General features: G+C 36.1%; 1 protein-coding gene across 2 annotated transcripts in view; it reads right to left on the reverse strand.

Moving 5' to 3' along the window:
- Positions 1-23165, reverse strand: part of Dnajb14 (DnaJ heat shock protein family (Hsp40) member B14) — a 39684-nt gene that overhangs the window by 15429 nt on the left and 1090 nt on the right. The window contains exons 1-3 of one of the 2 annotated variants that reach the window (XM_070022335.1): positions 15791-15973; positions 9692-9863; positions 3023-3168 (exon numbers count right to left, since the gene is read on the reverse strand). In XM_070022335.1, the coding sequence (XP_069878436.1) occupies positions 3023-3168; positions 9692-9863; positions 15791-15833 (361 nt within the window). In that variant the 5' untranslated portion in view covers positions 15834-15973. Of the gene's footprint in view, positions 1-3022; positions 3169-9691; positions 9864-15790; positions 15974-23165 lie in introns of those variants that run through there. The other variant, XM_070022334.1, reaches the window with a different exon arrangement.

Here is a 23165-nt window from a genome sequence, read left to right on the forward strand (position 1 = left end):
TTTCTAGTATGTTTTTGAGGGCATTTGCAGAGATCTTTAGATCAGGAGGGTTCTGTTCTAATTATTGGATTAGTCCCTTGATGGATCCATAAAAGGACAGCATTATTGGGAGGCAGTCGAGGGTAGGAGGTGTGGCTTAACTGGAAGTAGGGCATTAGGGCCATGCCCTTGGGGGCATTGAGCTGAAGAGCTGAGGGTCAGTGTCCATCCAGGTCCAGAGTTCAGACCCCACAACCAACCCAAAGAATAAAATAAAAATAAGAGAGTCAAGGATAACCAAGAGTTTAAAAAAACAAAAACAAAACCACAAAAACCCAGAAGTGGCTCAAGTGGTAGAGCGCTAGCCTTGAGCTGAAGAGCTGAGGGACAGCGTCCAGGCCCAGAGTTCAAGCCCCATAACCACCACCACCACCAACAACAAAAAAAGGATGATTCAGAAAACATGAAAAAAATCTTACATGTTGAAGGAATAAAGCTTGTCATTTTTGTCCTAATGACACCAGCTTGTAATAGTTCCTGATTATATCTGTTCACTGGGACAATGAGTTACAGCTTAGATTCTTTTGTTTTGTTTCTTTTTGAGACAGTCTCAAACTTGAAATCCTCTGGCTTCAGCCTCCCAAATAACTGAGATATCAAGGTGTGTACAACTATTCTTGGCCTACAACTCAGGTTTTACTACCTAGTTTCTCCCCGGTGAAATGTGGCTCATAGTTCCCAATTCTGATCCTCTTTGGAACTAATAAATTAGCATTCTGACTTACAGATAACCTCTTGTGTATTAAATAATGTGAGCTGCTCCTCTAGAGATAAATAACCACCAAACATGTTGATAAGTGTTGTCTCTTATTTACAAAGCAGAGCATTAAACTCTAAATGACTGTACTTAAAATACAACCATCTTTGTAAAATCACATAAAGTGTCTAGTGAGCTTGTGGGGCTGTTCTCCTCTTCAAAATACAAAATAGAAATAAGAAATACTAACATCCAGTGTTAGTCCCAGACCAATGCTAGCTACATGCTTTCAATCCAGCAATGTAACATTTTAACATTAATGAAAAATTCACATTGAAAGCACCTCACAGATATAAACATGAAAATAACCCACTGCCAAATATTTTAAAATATTTTTAAGACACCAAAAAACTAAATGTTCTTCATTTATAACATGAAACTTTTACCTTTGAGGGGAATGTATGCCAAAAAAATAACTGTTGAAAATGTTACTTTTCTAGTTTTTCTCTGGCTGCACAGATGAAAAACATATTGCATTTACTAAAGTTTAAATAAAATGTAAAATTCTTCATGGGGGGGGATAAAAAATTCTTCATAGAAACTATGCACCAATAATGAAACAGATTAAACACCTATTCTACTAGAACATTTTATCACTTTCCAACTTGTGTACAATTGCATTGGAAATTTACTTAAGTATTGTCTATATTACCTTTGTTAATAACAGAAAAGGTATAGATTTAAATAACAAAAAATAATAACCTTGTTTTCTGGATACCTTCTTCATGCAACAAACTGAGAGAAATGTGATTTGTAAGCTGACATTTTTGGACTTCAGTAGCTTTTCCTACACTCTCAACATATCACTTTCAACGTAAACTGAGGAGGCTCTGCTAAGTGGTGTTTCACTTTCAGCTGCACAGTTACAGCAAGGCCTTTATTGGAATACAGTAGTGATTCCCTAATGTATTTTCCTTGGCAACTTCCTGCAAAAATAAAACTACCTATACAGGACTCTAGGCATTCACATATAAACAACCAGACTAAAGGGGGATACCCTGAGGGGAGGAACACAAAGACATAACTTCTCTAAACATTTAAAATACGATTTATTGAAACAAACTCCAGGAAATGAAAACATGTTTTTTCTGTTGTTGTTATTGTTGTTGGTATTCTAGTGGTGGTTATTTTATTTTTTGCTTTGTTGTTTTCTTCTTGTGAGGGTGTGAAAGGAGCACAGGAAGGGAGGGACGGAGGAAGGGTGAACAAATGCATCGTGCTATTTAGTCTACACTGGGTGGAAAATGACCTATGTAACTTTAGGGGCAGGGATGGGAGGGGGAAAGTAAAGGAAGGGGTGACATTGTCCCCAAAAAACCCACAAATGTACTCATTACCTGACTTATGAAATGGTAGGCCCTCTGTACAACACCTTAATAATAACAATAAAAATTTTAAATTGTTTTGTCAATAATTTGAATATTTTAAGGAAGACCCAATTGAGTCTTTTATATCTTTTTGAAACATTTTAAAAATGAGCATCTCTTTCCTCTTATTCTAAAACCCTAACATTAAAAACATTGCATACTGACCTCTATGAATGTCAAACTTACAAGATGATCACAAATTCAAGTATTTTAGTATGAATTCCAAGTTAACTGTTACAAATAAATTGTAATGAAATATGAAATTATACAATCAGGTGTCTGACCTTAATTTACTAAATTGGCAAAAAAAAAAAAAAACCACGTTGAAGATCATGAAGAAAGAAAATGAAGTATAAGCAAGAGAAACTATTTAAGAGAAAACCATGGTAGCTAAAAACACATATAAAGAATGTAAGCACTCTCCAGGTTTAATAGAAATATAAGAAAACTGTGGCTCAAGTAATAAGATGTCTGCCTAGCAAGTGCAAGGCACTGAGTTTAAACCACAGTACTGAAAACAAAACAGAAGCAACCTCATAAAAAGTGCATACTACTTTCAGTTGACCTCAACCACAGGGAAATGTGCAAAAACAGGCACATGCAAGCCAGCACCTACCTGCTGGGCTGCTTAAGACTATGTCAAACAGGCCTCTTGCTGTTGAGCAACCAAATTGCATTTGCTTGGCTCTGGGTTTTAGAATTAAAATTTAAATTCTAACTTAATTGATTTTTCAGACCCTTGCTATTTTCTAAATGCATCAGTCCAAAACCAGAATTCACTATTCTGAAACACTGTAGGGTAAATTCTTAAAAAAAAAAAAAAAAAAAAAAAGGAGTTGTTTTAAAAAGTTTACTTTACTTTTAAAAGCATCTGTTGCTCCTGGTGCATGGTTTTTATCTGGATGAAACTTCAAAGCAAGCTTTCTATAAGCTCTTTTCAAATCTTCATCACCAGCATCTTTTGTAACTCCAAGTACTTCATAGTAGTTTTTACATTTGTTTATGCTGTGAAAAAGCAAGCATGTTATGATGTAAATTCCAAGGAAGAAGGTCAAATAATGTCTCTAATTTTTAACTTATTAAAATAGTACAAAGAACTATTTGTGCATTATATCTCAAAATCTAATGATGGCTTATTCCTCTAAGGCTTAATTGCTTTATTCTCTCTTTTGGCCATAGACCATTGCTTCTACCGCTTCCCAGTCTAAGAGGAATAAGCTATGAAAATGTCCTTAGTTCAAGTATCACAACCACAGAGAAATAAGGCTTATAATAATTGCAGATTAAGATTGTACACTCACTATAAGTAAAACAGGAGTGTAAGAACAATTATATAAAGCCAGGCACTGGTGCCTCATGCCTGTAATCCTAGCTATTCAGGAGGCTGAGATCTGAGTATTACCGTTCAAAGTCAATCCCAGCAGTAAAGTCCATGAGACTCTTTTCTCCACTTACCACCCAAAAGCCACAAGTGGAGCTATGGCTCAAGTTGTAGAGTGATAGCCTTGAGCTAAGGAACTGCACACAGGCCCCTAAGGTCAAGCTCTAGACCCAGCACAAAAGAAAAAGAACCATATAGTATGGAAGTGAATAAAATAAATCCCCAAACTCTTCAAAACTAATGTCATGGCTAAAAATGTATATCTATTACTTTCTAATAATTTTGTCAATTGTGTAGTGTTTATTTAAACAAGTACAAAAGTAACAGGTTAGTGTCTAGAAATCAACTATAGTACCCTATGGTTTGACCATCAAGCATCATTATGCTAATGAGAGAATTCTTATTAGCATATCTGAGTCACTATATGAAAAAGGCCATGAATCCTTTATGAATAAAATATAACATGAAACTCAAAAATTGTTATATACAATTTCCATTCTGATGTGCATACTCCTAAAGATTACACAGTTTATACCTTAAGTATGAAATTGATTTAAGGTATAATATTTTATGGGAAAAGAAATACTCTGAATGGAATACAGAACACTATGTACATTCTCACACAACCTGATTAATTTAGCATTATATAAAGCATGACATACAGGCAGAAGAGCAGCTAAGTAGTGGAGTGTATGCATCACGTGGATTTAATCTGGGACAATGGAAAGGGGGAGTAGGGGCATAGTAGAGACAAGATGGATTAAAAATAAAAAACCCTAAACCTATTAACCACCACGGTTCTTAGCACATACAAGTTCACAGTAAGTATCTTGAGGGTGCATGAGTCTTACCTCTCACTTTACAGTGAAAGCATTCATTGTGTGCTTTACAGACAGGGTGAAAAAAATGAGGCCTTATACAAAATTATAGATGTATACAGCCATTTTCTTATAATCATATCAACAAAACTGTCATAGTAATACAATAATATTGGATTTTTCCTACTTTAGATATTTAAAATTAACATGAGTCAATTTTGCTTAAAAACAGAAACATTTCCTATGAGCTGTATCAGCAAACAAACAGAATTTCCATCTTTAGAGACTCATTCTGCTAGGTATATTAATAAAGTATGTGACATAAAGGAAGAAAGGAGGGGAGGGCAAGGGAAGTTACTTAGAGAATTCCTAAATCATCTGTATTAGGTATAGGCCCAGAATCCCATGTCCATATTCAATACCCATAAAGCTCTGAAAAATTAGTTATTCTAAACCTGGCTTAAATTCTTTTAGAGGCTAAGACTTACTTGAAAGGATAAAAAACTACTACAGAACTTTTATCACATTTGTGTGAATATTTTTATGTTTTGCTGCCAAAATGCTATAGACTGCTGCCCCATACCCTGCTAGATACTATATAATGTTTAATTTTATTCTAAATGAAGAGGAAGAATTCTAAATTCCAAACCACATTTGACTACAAGGATTTCACATAAAAGACTCTAAGAATTATGTTATCTTTTTTTACACAAAATACTTCATTTGTTCCTTACTGGATAGGTATTATTATACCTAATTAACCAGTGAGAAAATAAAAAGGCTTAGAATGGTTGCATAAATTGCGCCTACCATAAAATCAAGTAACAAATGGGAATCAGGACTTATTTCTTCAGTAAGACATACTGACAGTGCTGGGCACAATTTCAGATGCTATCATGATGAATATAGCAGTAAAAAGAAAAACATTAATCACACTAAATTTACACTTGAGAGGGGGACAAACAATTAATCAATATATACGTTAAATGCAAAGACATCACATGGTGAATAATATTTGGAGAAAAATCAAGTGACGAAGGGGAAATGGAGAATGGAAGAGTAAAGCTAGTATTTGAAATAGAGTCATCAGAGAAGCCTCATGGAAATTCAGATCTGTTTGATTTGAAAATCTTGTTGTCTCAGAACCAGAACATAGGAGAAAAGGCATATGCCATACTTCAATGACCTCTCTCCTTTCCTTCCCATTTCCTTCTTACAATCAGCACTTTACACAGGCACTGTTCCCTAAATGCTTGCAAATCAATGCCCAGAAGCTCCTTTTCTGCCTCTTGTCTTGCTTAGCTAGTTTCTACACCCTTTTCAGAACTCAGCTTAGCTCTTCTTTTCCCCAAGAATCCAAATCCCTAGGTTTGGTACACTCCTTATATGCTTTGAGTTCAGAGGGCTTTGCTGTTGTTTTTGGTTTTTGTTTTTGGTCTGATTACTCCTTGGACTAAAGTCTGTCTGAGGTAGATGTTACACCTTGTTCACCATAGGTAAACAGACAGATGGGCAGACTGTTGGGCAGCAGGAATGGATGGATAGCTGTTTCAATTTGACAGCAAAAATGGTGAGGTTCTGAAAGGACATGTTCAGATATAAGGTGATGTGTCATAGTGAAAAAAAAAGGTACTTGGCACCAAGAGTCACTTGGAATAGAGGAGAAACAAAATATACTAGGAGACAAAGAAACAAAGAACAATGCTACAAACACTGAAGACATTTCTTAAATAGAGAAAAGAAAAAGCAGTGATAAACATTCCTTAAGCCATTGTTTGATCTGAATGTGTACAATATTCAATGATATTCCATACTGCACTTCTAAAATTTTTTTTTTATTGATATCTCCTCAACTCAAAAGGTCAGGCCATGGAAAATGCTAGGTAAGAGAAGGGTTGCTAAATAGCATAGGGAAGACCATGTGGAGTTCTCAATGCTCTAGTTTGGGTGATAAAGCTAAGAGCTGCCACAGAGAGAATAAAGAGTACACAAGAAAAACAAATACTGCGCTGATTCCTAGCTGCATTCAGCTCTGCCCTATTATCCCTGCTCCCAACTTTTCATGACATATTCGAGGAAAAGTTCTTGAGAAGTCAGTAGAGACATAAAATCATCACCACCAGTGGTTAGGCTAAGATGATATATTTCAAGTAAGGCTCCAAATGAGAAGTCATTTGCCTAATATGTCATACCTGAAAGAGACATACATCTACTCTATACTGTCGTGCATCATGCTCCTTTTCACTGGTGATATGCATTTGTCACTTTTCAAAGTCTATTTTTTTTTTCTGTAAGAGTCAAACCTTCAGCCTTTCCAAGTAATTTTTTAAAGAAAGCTGATTTGAAGGGATAATTCACTTATGTGTGTGCTCCTTGTCCTCTGCCACAGGATACCCTGCCTGCAGTGTTTGGGAGCTCTGCCAGCAAGAAGGCCATCAACAAATACAGTCCCTCAACCTTGGTCCAGAACTATAAAACGAAATAAGGAGGTATGGGGGCAGTAGCAGGTGGAACCCATGACCAATCACTGAAGAAAAATGTTGTACAAGACCAGAAACACCTGTCTGGAACTCAATAATGAATAAGCTATGTCAGGTCCACACTTCTTGTCTTCTTTTACATGCATGAAGGCATAGTATTCAGGAGAGAAGTCTCTTTCAATTTGCTTTTTATCCCATGCGCAACAGCTGATTATTTAAACAGACATCATCAGACTTAACAGGTGTTTAACACTTAGAAATTTATGAGACAAAGGATTATTTCTCTTATGACTTTAGCACAATGATTTCTCTTCTTTTTATGTTAGAACTAGAACTTAAATCAAATCATAATTCAAATCCCCATAAGTTCAGATTAGTTAAAAATTTAACAGTAATATCCTTGATGATAAATATAATAGCCTAGTTAGTGGTTTCATGTGCTCTTATTTTTTAATCACTGGTATTTTCCAGTGATATATTAAAACTATCTTCAAATAAAGTATTTTACTATATTTCAACTCAGTTTCACAGAATGTTAGTTTGCTAAGTTGCACAATTTTTCTTTAATCTTACTGTAAGCAGGCTCTTACTTATGCAATGGGTGTGGTATTATTGCATGGCTTCTCCCCGTTGAGCCAAATTGTCACTGGGCAACTTGTTTGCATAATCATGCTAACCAACAAGATAACATGCTTTCTTGAGAGAAGTCCCTTGTGTATAGATAAAACAAAAAACAAAAGCATGCTACATGTACATCTTGGCTGCTAATCTGCTCCATGAATCATGAATAAGTAGCCCGTGATTCAACTGGGCACCTCTTACATAGAAGCTAGTGGCTTAAAGATTTTGAGTTACGTTCCAATCATAATTGGTCCCAGAAGGAATATATATATATATATTTATATATATATATACATGTATGTATATACATAGATACACACATATATAAAACTTTAAAATGCAATATAACTATTGGCTTAGAGAACTTTTAATACAGATATACTATTAAAGTAATTCTTTATCCATAATGGATTCAGGGTCTCAAATAGGGCTGGGCCCTTAAGGCTAAACTGGAAATCTTTCCATTCCCCTTCCTCCTCTCTGCTGCAAAGTTCCATACTTTCACTACTCTCCTCATGCTTTCATCTCTTCTAATTCCAAGAAAACAACTTTGTCTCCAGCCAGCAGACAGAAGCCCTCCCAATGTTTTATATCTCCATCTGTTCAACTGTAGTAGTACACAAAGTGTATTTATACCCACTTATTTTTTCATCTTCCTTTCTCAAAATGTCCCCCTGCCTAAGGTCAGGTCTTCTGGGCAATAAATGCTAAAATGAAGAGATAATACTGTTCTCCCTTGCATATTTCTACCACACTTTTGGGTTATTCCTCTCTCTGTCTATACCCAGGAATAGGATGGACAAAATGAAGAAAATAAGGGTTTGGTAAAATAACCCTAGGTTTTAAAAAACAAAACAAAACATTATTCTCCAAAACTTTCAAAACATGGTTGATTCTAGTCTTTTTAGAAAAACAGTTATATAATAATACAATTAATTTTATTTGGCTCATCCACTGAGAATGCTTATTAGAAAATGCAATTTGTTTCAGATGAGGTTCCCAGTTGTATTTTGGTACCATGCTTGCTTTAGCTTTTCTGAAAGAAATCCAAAGAAAAATTTCTTGCTTGTTCTCATGTATTCAGTCTCATCTGAAACAGTACTATGATAGTGAAAATGATTAGTAGTTTTATTTATGCTTTCAAAGTGCTTCACTAACAGGAGAAAATGAAATCTTTTTATTTTTATTATGATCATGTTCAGATAGTGTTAAAATTAACGTTTGCAATTAAACATAAAGAAAAAAAGCTAAAATACAAATAAATTGATACTCAGTTTTAAAACTGGCATCTCCACATACATTTGAAGTACAATTACAATATGTAAACAGTAACAGTGGAGGAAAAGGGGTGAGAAAAGAAATTAAATTAAACGAGAAACAGGAAAGGGGCAAAAGAGAAAGACTTAGTCTGATTAGTTTTAACCATCTCTCTCTTAAGCTAGTTCAGTATCCAGTTTAGTTCACTCCTGTCGGGACTACTGGGTTAATCACTGCTCAGACTCCTCCATTTTTAGTTTCCCTAGGAGAACATCTGTATATCATCAATACAATGTCCTTAAGATGTAGAAAAAACAAAACAGTCTGTTTTCCAATGTTTCCTACTCAAGAGGTTCATTTTACTTCCAGAAAACAGTTTTTATTTATGAGTACGGCCAGAACTCTAAAACCCAGTTCATAATTTTTCAACTCTATCCAATCCTCTGCTTTCAGTAGAAGTGTGTCATGATGTAAGACTAAAATAGCCTGAAGCAGAGAGAATAATAAGAGGGAAACATTCAAAAAAAGGAGGGCAATATGACAGTTGCACATCTATAAAGGCGGTCTAGAAAAAGAATAGAAATAGGATATCCTTTATTATTTTAAGTAGGAAATTAAAAACACTGTTCCAATTATCCTCAGTTTTCCTTTCATGAATTTTCCCACTTTCATCCATGTAGAAGACAATACAATTACTCATCTCCTTTTCAATACGATGGTGTAAACAATCGATGGTGCCAGAAGTTCAAATACTTTTTCTCTTGAAAATGTATTTCAAAGAACTTCTGTGATTTATAGTTCATTTTTTAAAAAATGGAACTTTCCGTATAGTTAAAATACTTTACAGGCTGATTTTTTTTTTTTTTACCCATATGAAGCCAAGAAACACCCATAGTTAATCCCTCCATGTCTGCTCTATTAATTCTACAGCTATCAGCCTCCATGGAGACGTGAGTCACACTGGTGCCTACCTGAGCACTCCATCCACTTGGTCTTTGGTATAGCCTTTTCCGCTCTCACCGCTACCCGATGTGCTGTCCTTGGTGCAGTTAGGCTTGCTCTGATCACCACTACCTGCTGGTTTTCGGCAATGAGGGCTGCTTCCAGCAGTGCTTCCATTTTTCATGATTATTTCCAACAGTGCTGCACAAAGATAAAAGGATACTGTGCTTGTTTACATCCAGGAACATACATGAGATTGTGAGAGGAAGTTATACAGTTGTGTCCTTCAAAAAGGTTTGCCATAGGACCTCTGTAAATGACCTTCGGCAATCAGCTGTTTATACAACACCGATTGCCACTCAGCAGTAAGACGTTAAGAAACTTAGAAGTTATTAACTGAAACTACCAGTTCTTTATAATTGTACTTTTGTCATATAGTGAAACTGGCAACTTTTTAAGAGAGACACATTTACATGAGAGAATTAGTGAGGGCCAGGGGTATGCTAGGGGTATGAGCCTCTAAGTTCAAACCCTAGGACTACCACCAAAAAACAAAACAGCAGCAAAACAAAAAACAAAAAAAACCCTTAAAAATCCAGTGATAAGATTATCCACAGACCAGTTACACTTCCTGCTTATTTCTTAACAGCAGCAAGAGGAACCAAAAACTACTGGAATACCATCTTTAAAATAATTACAAAAAAAAAAAAAAAACCTGTTAACTTGAGTTGTACATTACTTTTCCAAAAAGTGCTCAAGATAAAAACATTTCAAACAAATGAAAACAGGAGAAAAATTCATCTCTAAAAGACTTTCATTAGAGTGGTAGAGGTCTGGCTCAAGTGAAAGAGTACTACACAGCAAACACAAGGCCCTGAGTTCAAACCCCAGTACCTCAAAAAACAGAAACAAAAGACTTGCCTCACTCAGAGAATACTGAGAATAATGTTACATTTCAGACAGAAGGAAAAATGTTTCCAGATGGGCTGGCATGCAAATATGAATGAGCACCAAATACTGTGGTTAAATGTAGGAACAAATCTAAACACTGAAGGTATTAGTAATGATTATGTCTAAGATGTGCTTTAAAATAATCTGGGGAGAACAGCATCAGGGTGGGGATAGAGGGAAATATGAAATAAGATTGGGCCTATATTCATTGTAGTAAAAAAATATATCAGTGTTATAGGGACTCATCAATCAACTTTCTTTCCTTTGTATAAGCTTGAAACTTGCCATATTAAAAACTAAACTAGCTGGATATAAGGCTCCCACCCAACTACTTGGGAAGCAGAGACTGGATGGTTACCATTGCAGCCAGCCAAGGCCAAAGTTAAGAAGTCCTCATTTCAACCAATTAAAAGTTGATGTGGTGGTGTATATCTGCCATCCTAGTTACTAGACTGAGTAGTTAACATGAACTGACAAGGTTTAAAAAAAGCACTAAAATTACAAAACTCTAAGAAGAAAATATGAGAGTAACCCTTCATGACTAAGGTTTGAACCAAATATTCTACAAATATTTGTACACATGACAAAGAAATTAAAAGGTGTTTTTTAAAGTGAACTTCATCTAAACTACTTTTGATTTGATATATTTCTCTCTCTCTCTCTCTCTCTCTCTCTCTCTCTCTCTCTCTCTCTCTCTCTTTTTCTGATCTGAGAACTGAACTCAAACTTGGGACCTGATACTTTCACTCATTGGCCAGGGCTCTCACAACTGAGCCACACCTCATACTTTTGGTTTTAACAGCTATTGTGAATAGACTGAAGACAATCCACAGAATGGGAGAAATATTTGCAAATCATGTGTCTGATAAAAAGAAACCTATTTGGAACACATTTTTAAAAAAATCCTTACACTTCAATATTTCAGACAGACAAAAATGCCATTTAAAAACAAGGACAAAGAGCTGAGCTCAGAGGTGAGCTCCTGTAGTACCAATTTCTCACTGAGGAGGCTGAGACAAAGGGGATCACCTGAACCCATGAATTCAAGGCCAGCCTGGGCAGCACAGTAAAACCCAGTCTTTAATTCTCCAGGTAAACTTTTGTGTATGTGTGCTAGTACGGGGCCTGAAGCACAGCTAATTTATTAGCCTTTTCTACTCCAGGTTGGCACTCTACCACTGGAGCCATACTTCCACTTCCAGTTTGTTGCTGTTAACTGGAGATAAGAGTTTCTCTCAGATTTGTCTGCCTAGGCTGGCTCCAAACATCTACCCTCACATCTCAGCCTCCTGAATAGGATTTCAGGCATAAGCCATTATTGTCTTTTAAATGGGAAAAGAACCAGGACATTTTTCCAAAGGAGATAAACAAAAGACTGGTAAGAAACACAACTTTGTTGCTCAACATCATTAGCCATTATGGAAATGAAAATCAAAGAGAGAACACATCAAGCACATCTAGCAGTATGGCTATAATAAAATGAGGAATAATGGCAAGTATTAACAAGGATGAGGAGAAATTGGTATACTGATATGCTACCTGCAGAAAATAAAAAGGTGAAAAATGCATGGAAGGTTCTTTAAATGATTAAAAAGCTATCATTGCCATATAAGTCAATAATCTTATTACTAGGTAGAAATCCATAAGAATGGAAACACATCTATTACAAAAACTGGGTCAAGCCGGGCACCAGTGGCTCATGCTCAGGTGGCTGAGATCTGAGGATAATGGTTGAAACCCAGCAAAGTCTATGAGACTCTTCTCTCCGATAAACCTAGAAAAACCAGAAGTGGTGCTGTGGCGGTAAAGGACTTGCCTTGAGCTGAAGAGTGCAGGGCCAGCGCCCAAGCCCAGAGTTCAAGCCCCACGACTGACAAAACAAAAACAAACAAACAAAAAAAAAAACTTGGGTCATATTTATAGCAATAATATTCAGAATAACAAAAAAAATAAACATTTAGCAACAGATGAACAGATGAGTAGAAAATGAACTTGACAGACAATAGAATATATTTGGAGATAAAAAAGAAATCAAGTATTGACATCTGTGAAAATATGTTTAATGAAAGAAGTCATAAAAGTCTGCATACTATATGATTTCAATTATATGACACACACATATAAGCTGGGATGTTAGTTTACCTAGTCTGTTAAAGAGCTTGGGTTTGACCCCCAGCACAAGGAAGAGAAAGGAAAGGAGTAGAGAGAGGAAGGAGGAAGAGGTGTAGGAAGGTACAGAATGGGTAAATCTACACAAGCAGAAAGCAGATTAGCTATTTTTAAGGGCAGCAGACAGATTAGGGAGTTTAACTGGGAAGAAATGTAGCATGAGGACTGAGTATGGTTTTCTTTCTCTTTTTTTTTTTTTTCTGGTGGTACTAATACTCAAACTCAGAACCTGAAGCTCTTAGAGCTCAGCTTTCTTGCTCCTGGCCGGTACTCAACTATATGAGCCATGTCTCCAGCCCAAAGGTTTCTTTCTTAAGTGAGAAAATGTTTTAAAACTGTCAGGATGGCTACACAATTCTGTGGGTATACTAAAAACTCGTTTATTTACATCATACTTTACATAAGTGAATTATATGGTATACAAATTATTCTCCCAATAAAGCTATTGAATATTGGATATGTCAAATGTTATATCAAAAGTTACATCTCACATATGTGTTTTGGCAAATTTGCAAATATGTAAATACTTACTATTTATATAAGCCATATTATTTTCTTGGCGAATGAATTTAAGAGGCCAAATATACAAAAATTAGGTGTTTTTTTTTAACAATCTAGTTGTAGACTATAAAGTACTAAATGAGATAGCAAGCTATTAGCCTTTGACAAAAACAAATATGTATTATATAGTCAACTTTTCACTATAATTTAGTCTGTACTTAACATAATCACAATGGATACCAGCATGGTAGTTTTTCATAACACTTAAACATTAAAATTTGGGGGACTGGGAAGGTGGCTCGGTGGTAGAATGTTTGCCTCATGCATACAAGGTTCCATTCCTCAGCACCACATAAACAGAAAAAGCCAGAAGTGGTAGAGTGCTGCCTTGAGCTGAAGAGCTGAGGAACAGCTCCCAGGCCCAGAGTTCAAGCCTCATGACCGCAAAAATAAATAAATTAATTAAATAAAAATAAAATAAAATTTTTGTGGGTGTTTTGGGATCAAAGATGTGATAATAGTTAGATTTTAACCTCATTTTGTGTTTGGTTTATTTTGTACCTTACTATATAATACAAGTTGGCCTCAAACTTACAGACTTCCTGCCTCATCCCAGAGTGCTGGAGTTACAGAAGTGTTATCATTGAGCCCAGCCAGGAGCTTAAAATTTAAAATTTAAAGCTCTATAAATTCTCTCATAAACTCAAAGCAAGAAAGGAGCAAAATCAAAACTTCATACCCTAATGTCCACCCCTCCCCCCCCTCCCCCCCCCCCCCCCCCCCCGGCCAACAAACCTAAAAAACTTCATGCTCAACATTCCCAAATATAAGGTAGGAATAAAACAACAAAAACTTCCAAAGATGTATGGGCTACTAGTATCTTCATGAGAGGCAGCAGAGGCTCATAAGGGGGCATTTTCCAGCTCTGAGAACCACCACCACCACCAAATAATAAGAGTAACTGAAAAATAATGAACTCTTTTTATAGCATGGCAGGTAAAATTGAGAAAAGTGTGTGAAAGGAATGGGTTTTGCTTTCCACACTAACACATGAGTACAAGAATTCACAACTAAGCCTTAATAGCACAAAACATTCCAGGTACTAAAAACTCTGATCATCAAAGTCCTTCCAAAGGGAAACTGCTAAGAAGAAGATCTATGCTGAAGAGGACAGGGACAAGAGAAAAAAAAAAAAGATAAACTCAAAATGAAAGTGAGAAGAAAGGCCTGAGAAGTTATGCAGCTGGGCGGAGTATTTTTAAACATAACACAAAAAGTGTATTTAGAAAGACTAATAAACCGCTGGGCGCTGGTAGCTCACGCCTGTAATCCTAGCTACTCAGGAGGCTGAGATCTGAGGATTGTGGTTCAAAGCCAGCCCGGGCAGGAAAGTCCGTGAAACTCTTCTCTCGAATAAACCACCAGAAAACCAGAAATGGCGTTGTAGCTCAAGTGGTAGAGTGCTAGCCTTGAGCTTAAGAGCTGAGAGACAGCGTTCAGGCCCAGAGTTCAAGCCCCACGGCCGACAAAAAAAAAAAGACTAACAAACTAATACCACATAAAAATGAGTAAAGGAAAATGACAGAAGTAAAACAAGATGTTATTGTAAGGAGGAAAGAAAATCAATATTAAAATTTTTTAAGAGAATCACAGGAGTGCATTGACAGTATACAGACTTGTCAAAAAAGAGATGAACACTATAAACAACTACTTCAAAACAAAATAGCAACGTGTGAGTAGCTCATGCCTATAATCCTAGCAACTCATGGGACTGAAGGATGGTGAGAAAGGTCTACTGGACTCCATTTCCAAATAATCAGCAAAAAGGCAGACTGGAGATCTAGCTCATATGGTAGAGCACCAACCATGAACAAGAAATGCCACACACGTGTTAGGCCCTTAGTTCAAACCCCAGCACCAAAAAGGAGGAAGAAGAGGAAGAAGGGAGAAGGATGAGGAGGAGGAGGAAGAGAAGGAGGTAGAAGAGAAGAAAACAACTTTGGACATGTGAAAGGACAACATAAATCTAAATTCCAACTATCTCAGAAATTATCCATAATCAGGTGATACAATTCAGGAAAATAATATGAAAAAAAAACCAAACTAAGGCATATGTGATGGTACACACTTGGAATCCTAAGCATTTAGAAGGCAGAAGAGAGTTGGATTGTAAATTCAAGGCCAAACTAGGATACATAGTGAGAACGTATAGAAAAAAAAATTAGGAGAGTTGTAATACTTTAGCAAAAAAGAATGTATTAAAAAGAATACAAGTTATAAAGATGAAAAAATGTGTCAAATACTGAAGACAGTTAAACAAAATCCAATATAAGTAGAATAGGTGTCCTAAAGAAGAAAAATGTAAGGAGATAGAAAAAATAAAACAATAATTGGAAAAAAATTCTGATACACAAACAAGAACATCTGAAACTACATAATCAAAGTGAAAAACCACATACCAAAGAATACGAATAATTAATGCACACTACAAATAAATGAATACATACTCAAAGTTAACTGGGCAGCAAGGCAAAAAAGATCAAATGACATCAAGAATTTAAAAAGCAGACTGTCTTCAGGCTTTGCTCATCTGTAGTATTTGCACAAAATAATGGAGTGACATGATTTAGATACCCAAGAAAAGAAAATGCCAGCCCAGGTCTTTGTATCCACTAATCTAACTTCAGGCAGTCAGGCTACAGATGAATTGTTTTCAACATTCTAGAACTTAGGAAACAGTTCCCACAAGCCCTCCTTGGAAATCTACTAAACTTCAAGAATCCAAAATTATATATACATTGTTGCTTATATCAAAAGGTAAGGTGTTCCAAATGGATAGTTACAGAAACAAGACTAAAAGACCAAGGAGGGCATATAGTATGTAATGATGCTACATTCTGATCCTATAGATGTAGTTATCCTATGACATACCCTATAGACACAGACAAGTAATTTTTAAATAGTAGGATAAAAATTATTCGATGACTTCTTAGTTTTATTTTGGCAGCCAAGCCTGGCAGAGCGTGTGAGACTTGGGCCAAGGCAAGTTATTGCCAAAACACAGCTAAGACAGAGCCTATGAGAGCCTGTATCAATGGGCAAAAGCCAATGATCAAGAAAGCAACTTGTTATGCACAGTGGGAAGGAATAAACAAGTGGGAATCATGATTCTCATTGTCAGAGAGTAAGAGTAGGCACCAGGGGAAGGAAAATACTAGAATGAACTCTGTGGTATTGGATTGAAAAAGGAGGTGTGGATGTGTGAGTTACAGATACCTGAGTACAGGAACATTACTATAGCAACTGAATGTACAGGAAGGCCAACATTGAAACAAACATAATATACATATTAAATACATATACATACATATGTATACATGCTTATGCACAGTTACCTGTTCTACCCACTTACAGGGCCAGAAGCAACGACCTTTCTTTAGAAATGAGCTTATCTAGTGTCTACATGTTTCTAAATGTCATTGTCCACTAAAAAGAATCAGGCTCTCTGGGAAAGTAGCTATTCCTAGGACAGATAAATTAAGTCGTAAAATTGGTTTGTGCTAGAAATTAAGGTCAAGGAATGAAGCCATTTCAGGAGATACAAGAGCCAGCTTGAAGGAGTGCCCACTGTCTACATCTGAGCATAAAAATGAGTAAGGATAAGAACAGACAGGAATCTGTGAATCCACACCATTAAGACTAACTAAATGTAGAAGGAATGATAAAAAAAAAAAAAACAACAACTATCATTTGGAAACTACCAGAAATTAATTCATGAAAGACTCATCTGTGAGTAACTACAAGGAGATGGTGAAAGTTTGTTGAGGAATAGGACATTTACATTGTCAAGGTACATCCTCAGAAAATATTTCATAATTACAATTCAAAAGGGCATCACCTTTATAGTAGGAAATCTTGGCAATCACCAACTTTACTAAGAGATCAAAGTAATCAGACTAATAAGGACCAACTCAAAACTCATGTCTCCTGGTACACTAACACTTCGCTCCTTATGGTATTCTTAACAAATAAATGAGAAGTATCAAATAGAAATTGATGGCAATTCTATAAAATAACTGGGTTATTATGCTCATCAAAAATGCCAAAGTCAAGAAAAAAAAACATGACAAGTTCAGAAGAAAACATATCAAAACACAGCATGTGCTTTTATATCTGAAAACACCAGCAGAATTTTCAAATGGGTTGCATTTAGGAAAATCCTAATTTTGATGACTGTCCTATGGTTATGTTCAAGAGTCCTTGTCTTAGAAAACACACATGAATTATTCAAGGATAATGTGGTACATCAGGTCCATAACTACACTTAATTGGTTCGGGGAAAAACACAAAAAATAAAGAACAAATTGTAGAATTTCAGTTTGCTTAAGTGAACGGTATATGGGAATATTCTTTGTATACAGTCTGCATTAACGCTGACAGTCACACACGGCGTAACAATAGGGACATCTCCTAAGAAAAGTATCATCAGACCATCTTGCCATTTTGCAGGAACATGAGGGCAGGCAGACAAATTCACATCATGGAGTAGTGTAACCTTGAGGGCCCACCACTACATATGCAGTCCATCACTGATACTGTGCTATAGATAACTAAAATGGGAAAGTAGGGAGCATAGATGAGTTAGTACTGACAAGATACCACTTTGAACCTATTTGTACATGGCAACATAAATCAAATAAGTAATCATGATATATCTGTAATTTCCTATGTCTTCAAGAACTAAGACTAACAATACAGGCCAAACTACTAAGTATAGAAAATTACTATAGCTTCTAAAGAAGAGGGACAGAAATATAAGCTAAGAAAGTTTCAGCAAAAACTCTAAAGGGCTGGGAAGGTAGTTCAGTGGTAGAGTGCTTGCCTTGTATGCATGAGGTCCTGGGTTCGATTCCTCAGCACCACATAAGCAGAAAAAGCTGGAAGTGGCACTGTGGCTTAAGTGGTAGAGTGCTAGCCTTGAGCTGAAGAGCTCAGGGACAGTGCCCAGGCCAAGTTCAGGCCTCAGGACCGACAACAAAACAAAACAAAACTCTGAAGTACTCAATTTGAATTGAAAATAATAGTATAAAATCAGAAGCTATTTATTCTTAAGAGAAAATACACTCATTTCCTAATTCTTATGCAAGGAAAAGTCCTCAAATAATGAATGCTCTAGCAGCCCATCCATGGTGCTGAGATAACCCTTCCATCAACAGAAACCGAGCTTATTAGAGATGAGGTTAACTCTAGTACAAGCAATGGGGCCTGAATCATTTTCTGATACCAAAAAGCAAAGGACCTATTAAAGACTACTGAATGTGTGATTAAAACATTCAGGAAGGCCTGGGTCAATTGGTAGAGTGTTAGCCAATGAGCAAAACCGTCAGATACCAAGTTCAAGTCTGGATCCTGAACCAAAAACACAGACTCAGCAACTAGGATAAAGGGCTTCCACCGACCAAAGACCTAAAAAGTCACAGCTACCTATTTTTAGAGAAAGAAAGGGACCCTGCTTCTTTCCTTGAAATCTGATTAAAACAATTCAGCATTTACTGTGATTATCCTATAAACCATAAAATGAGTGGAAGAAATGACTCTAAATACAAGTTTTTCAACTAACATGAAGAAATCACTTTCTAAAGGTTCTACAGGCAGACATGAGACTGCTTCTATTTAACATGTAAAAGGTGACCAAGAAAATCTTATGTGTGCTATTTGTGCCTTTTCATTCTCAGCATAAATAAGGTCATAAATAAGGTCTCTTGTGTTCTTCTCTACATCATCTATGTTAGCTGCTGAATGTGACCAGGAGATTTTTAGGAATTATGATACTGAAAATTTCCTTACAACTGTAGACACAGAGGCTTTCTGCCAACTAGAGCTGAGTGTGCATGCTCAACTTTGCACTCAACACTCTGATTCTACCAGGTTGAGATTTGAATAAATTCTATTTCTGAGGCTCAAAATCCAGTGTCATCAGGAAAGCTTTCCATATTAACTACTGAAGAAAATGTCTGAGAAGGTAACTTTGGACTACTCTTACTAAATAACCAGGAAAAAAAATCATTTAAAAATCACTTTAAAAAAATCACATCATTTTTGTATATTTAATTCATTGCTCTAGCTCCCTAGCTGTCTCATCAGTTTTGTTTTTGGCAGTACTGGGGCTTGAATTCAAGGCCTTGTACTTAACTAGGTAGATGCTCTTAATGCTGAGCCACACCTCCAGAACTAATTTTTGCTGATTTTTCTTGAAATAGGGCCTTCCTTTCTGCCTGGGTGTGTGCCTAGGCCCGACTCACCTATATTGATCTTCCCCTTGTAGCTATCATAACAAGTTCATGCCACCCCATCCAATTCCTCATGAGAGAGGGGGGGGGGGAGGGGTAGGAGGGGGGAACCTCACAAACTTTCCTGCCCAGGCTGGTCTCAAATTTCAATCCTCCCAACCTCAGCCTCCCAAGTTGCCTTGAACTCCAAGGCTCAATCCCAGTAGTTTTGCCATAGTAATAAACTATCCAAGTATCTTTGTCATGTAATAATACATGACACTGTTAACAACAACAATAATAGATAATCACAACAATCCTGTGAGATTACACATAAGAGAAATGAGGCTGAGACTGGAAGGGTGAATGACAGAATGGAAACACTGTTATGTCTGCCAGATACTTAATTTTCCTCTAAAATGTGAACTCCATGAAACAAGGGCTTTACTATTCACTGCACCCCAATAATATTGCCTGGCACAGCTAAACAAATGAATCCCCTTTTATAGATAAAGAAATTAAGGCTCAAGGGAGTAAATGACATACCTTAGGTCATACTATTAATATTTCTTTCTTTAATTTTAACACCTGAATTAGTCTATTAACTAAAATTTGCAAATCATTTGGAATCACTTAACGATGATATGGAATTATTTTGAATGTATAATCTATAATCACTAAATCTTAATGAAATATATTTTTTAAAAGAATAGACTATCTTAAGAGTGAGTGTGCACCTGTAATCACAGCTATGTGGGAAGCAATACGAAGGTGGATCTGGACTGGGTTCAAGGCTAGTGCTGGACAAAAACTACAGGACCCAACCAGAAGACACAGGAGAAAACAGGGTTGGGGGCATGACTCAACTGGTAGAGGGCTTTCCTAGCAAGCAGGAGGCCCCGAGTTCAATCTCTAGAACAAAAGAGAAAAAAAAATTAGCTCTATCCTTCAAACTGTCCTCCAATTACTACAAAAAATAAAATGTTACAATAACAATGCAAATAAAGCATTAAAACAACGAGAATATATCCCTACCAAAACCTACCTTATTTTCTGACTAATGACATTACTATACCAGAATATTTAATTTCCTCACTGGTGGTTAATCCACGCATATTAACACTTTCAAACCTAAATCAAAACTGTGTAACATTTGAAATTTATACAATTCAAGAAATCCACTGAAACAAGCACACTAAAATGACATACTCAACTAAAACATGGAAAGCATTAATGTCCTACATCTACTTAGAGACTGCTTTTTCCTCAAGGAAAACTGCCACCAATTAAATTTTTTTTTTATAAGTAAGACTTCTTTCTTGTCTGACAAGAGTAAAACTTTAAGGGGGCAAAAATCTTGGAACTTAGCTAGAATCTGGTCTCATGCTTTTCTATTCCCTTAATTGTACAAAAAATGGAAATCAAAATGCAGTATATTCTCTTGCATTAACACAGGGGATCTGAAGGACCACCACCAACTTTTGAGTTATAAGAGTTTGGTAATTGTCAAAACTAAGTGGAATTCTGGGATAAAAAATTTAAATCTCATTGTAAAACGGTTCTAATCCCTTCTACACTAAACCTTTTATCAAGATCTTTACAAATGTCCTATCTAGATCTTTCCTCTCTTGAATTCTTAAGTCCAGTAAGTGTTTTCTGAGAATATTCTAAGTAAAATGTATTCTTCAAAGTACTTGCAAGTTAGCTTTATTTCAGGTCACATCAACTCTTTGATGACATCTTCACTTTGTATATAATTAAAGCTTAGAAAAGCAAAGTAACTTGTCCTGATTATAAAGATGTTAGAGACAAAATGCATCCGAATTAAGGCTTTTAGACTACCCCACTATGAGGCCCTATCACTTTACTTGGTGATTACATGCATCCCTTATAGCACATTTGTACCATTAGCTCTCACTCTTACATTGGTGTTTTAATAGCAACAACTGTTGTGAGTTCATATTTCAGTGTCTTACAAAATGGTTCAAGTTGTTTACATGATAGAAATAGGATAGACTGTGTAAGTCTGGACCCCTTTAAAAAATCTCAAATCCTCACAATTATTTACTATTAAGTATTAACCCATTTAATCCTCACAGAGCACCAAGGAGATAGTACATTGTCTCCTCTACTAAAGTGAAAAAAGACAAAGACTAAAGAGTTTGTCTAATTTAAGTAAGTATTCTTAGGTGGTTATGAGCCAGGCCTCAAGTTAAGTCATTCTTTATGGAGTGCCTACTTGTTTAATGTTAAAACTGTATCTCTACGACTAGATAACAACTAAATGAAATCATAAATGCATACAGTAGGGGTACCCCAACATGATTTCTTGGATATGACACCAAAAACAGAAAACAAAGAAAGAGGCAAATAAAACTTTAAAACTTTTAATCAGCAAATGACACAATCATCAGCATAGCGAAAAGACAACTTACAGAATGGGAGTAAATAGCACCAAATTATATAGACATCTGATATGTAAGAATTTTTTTAAAAAAACTTCAAAAATAAACTGCCTGATTTCTACAAATGGCCAGAAGGAAGATGAAAAAAAAATTGTTCAACATCACTCAATATCAGAGAAATACAAATCAAAAGCAAAATGAGATATCACCTCCCATTGAAGTTGCTACTCTGAAAACAAACAAAAGCCAGAAATTGTCAGGGAAGACGGTTTAAAAGGCGAACCCTTGAGTGCTCTGTTGATAGGAATATAAAATGGAGCAGCAGTTGTGGAAAACAGTATGGTGGTTCCTCAAAAGTTAAAATTAGAATCACTACATAATCCAGCAACCCCCTCTTGTGGGTGTATATCCAGAATTCAAAGCAGGATCTTTGCACTCACACTTAGTAGCAAGATTCACATTATTCTAGCCAAGAGTTTTAAGAACCCAAATGTCCAGTGACAGATGGATAGGAAAATACAATGTGGACACAGCTAGATACATATGCACACATGTATGAATATATGTAATAAATATGTAGATAACATACAAATGGAATATTACTCAGCATTTAAAATAAAGGAAATCTGTCACATGGTACAAAATGGATGAAGCTAAGTAAATAAGCAGTCACAGGAAGTACTGTATAATTGATTCTACTTGCACCAGGTATATAAAATAGTCAAACAAAAAAACTTGAAAGTATAATTTTGTAATTGTCATGGTTTGGGAAAGGGTGTGGGAGTTAGGTGGTAATTTAGTTGGTAGTTTCAGAGTTAAAAGGTACAGAAGACCTCCCGCACAACAATGTGAACAAGCTTACCACTATTAAATGATATGCCTGAAGTCCAGCTACGATGGTAAAATTTGTTGCCTTTATTACAATTAAAAATATTAGCTTTCTTTTCTTTCACTTCTTTTCCTGTTCCTGGGTACAGTGCCTTAGAGCTAATGTAAAGGGATAGAATAATGTAAAGGGACCAAGGGTTTCCACAATGTAAAAGAGAGAGGGGGAAGGGAGAGAGAAAGACAGAAGAGATGGGAGGAGAGGAGAGGAGAGGAAATGAGAGAGAGAGAGAGAGAGAGAGATAGAGAGAGAGAGAGAAGAGAGAGAGAGAGAGAGAGAGAGAGAGAGAGAGAGAGAGAGAGAGAGAGAGAGAGAGAGAGAG

This window comes from Dipodomys merriami, unplaced genomic scaffold (genome assembly GCF_024711535.1).
Source record: "Dipodomys merriami isolate MVZ:Mamm:240054 unplaced genomic scaffold, mDipMer1.0.p SCAF_15, whole genome shotgun sequence".
Taxonomy (NCBI): domain Eukaryota; kingdom Metazoa; phylum Chordata; class Mammalia; order Rodentia; family Heteromyidae; genus Dipodomys; species Dipodomys merriami.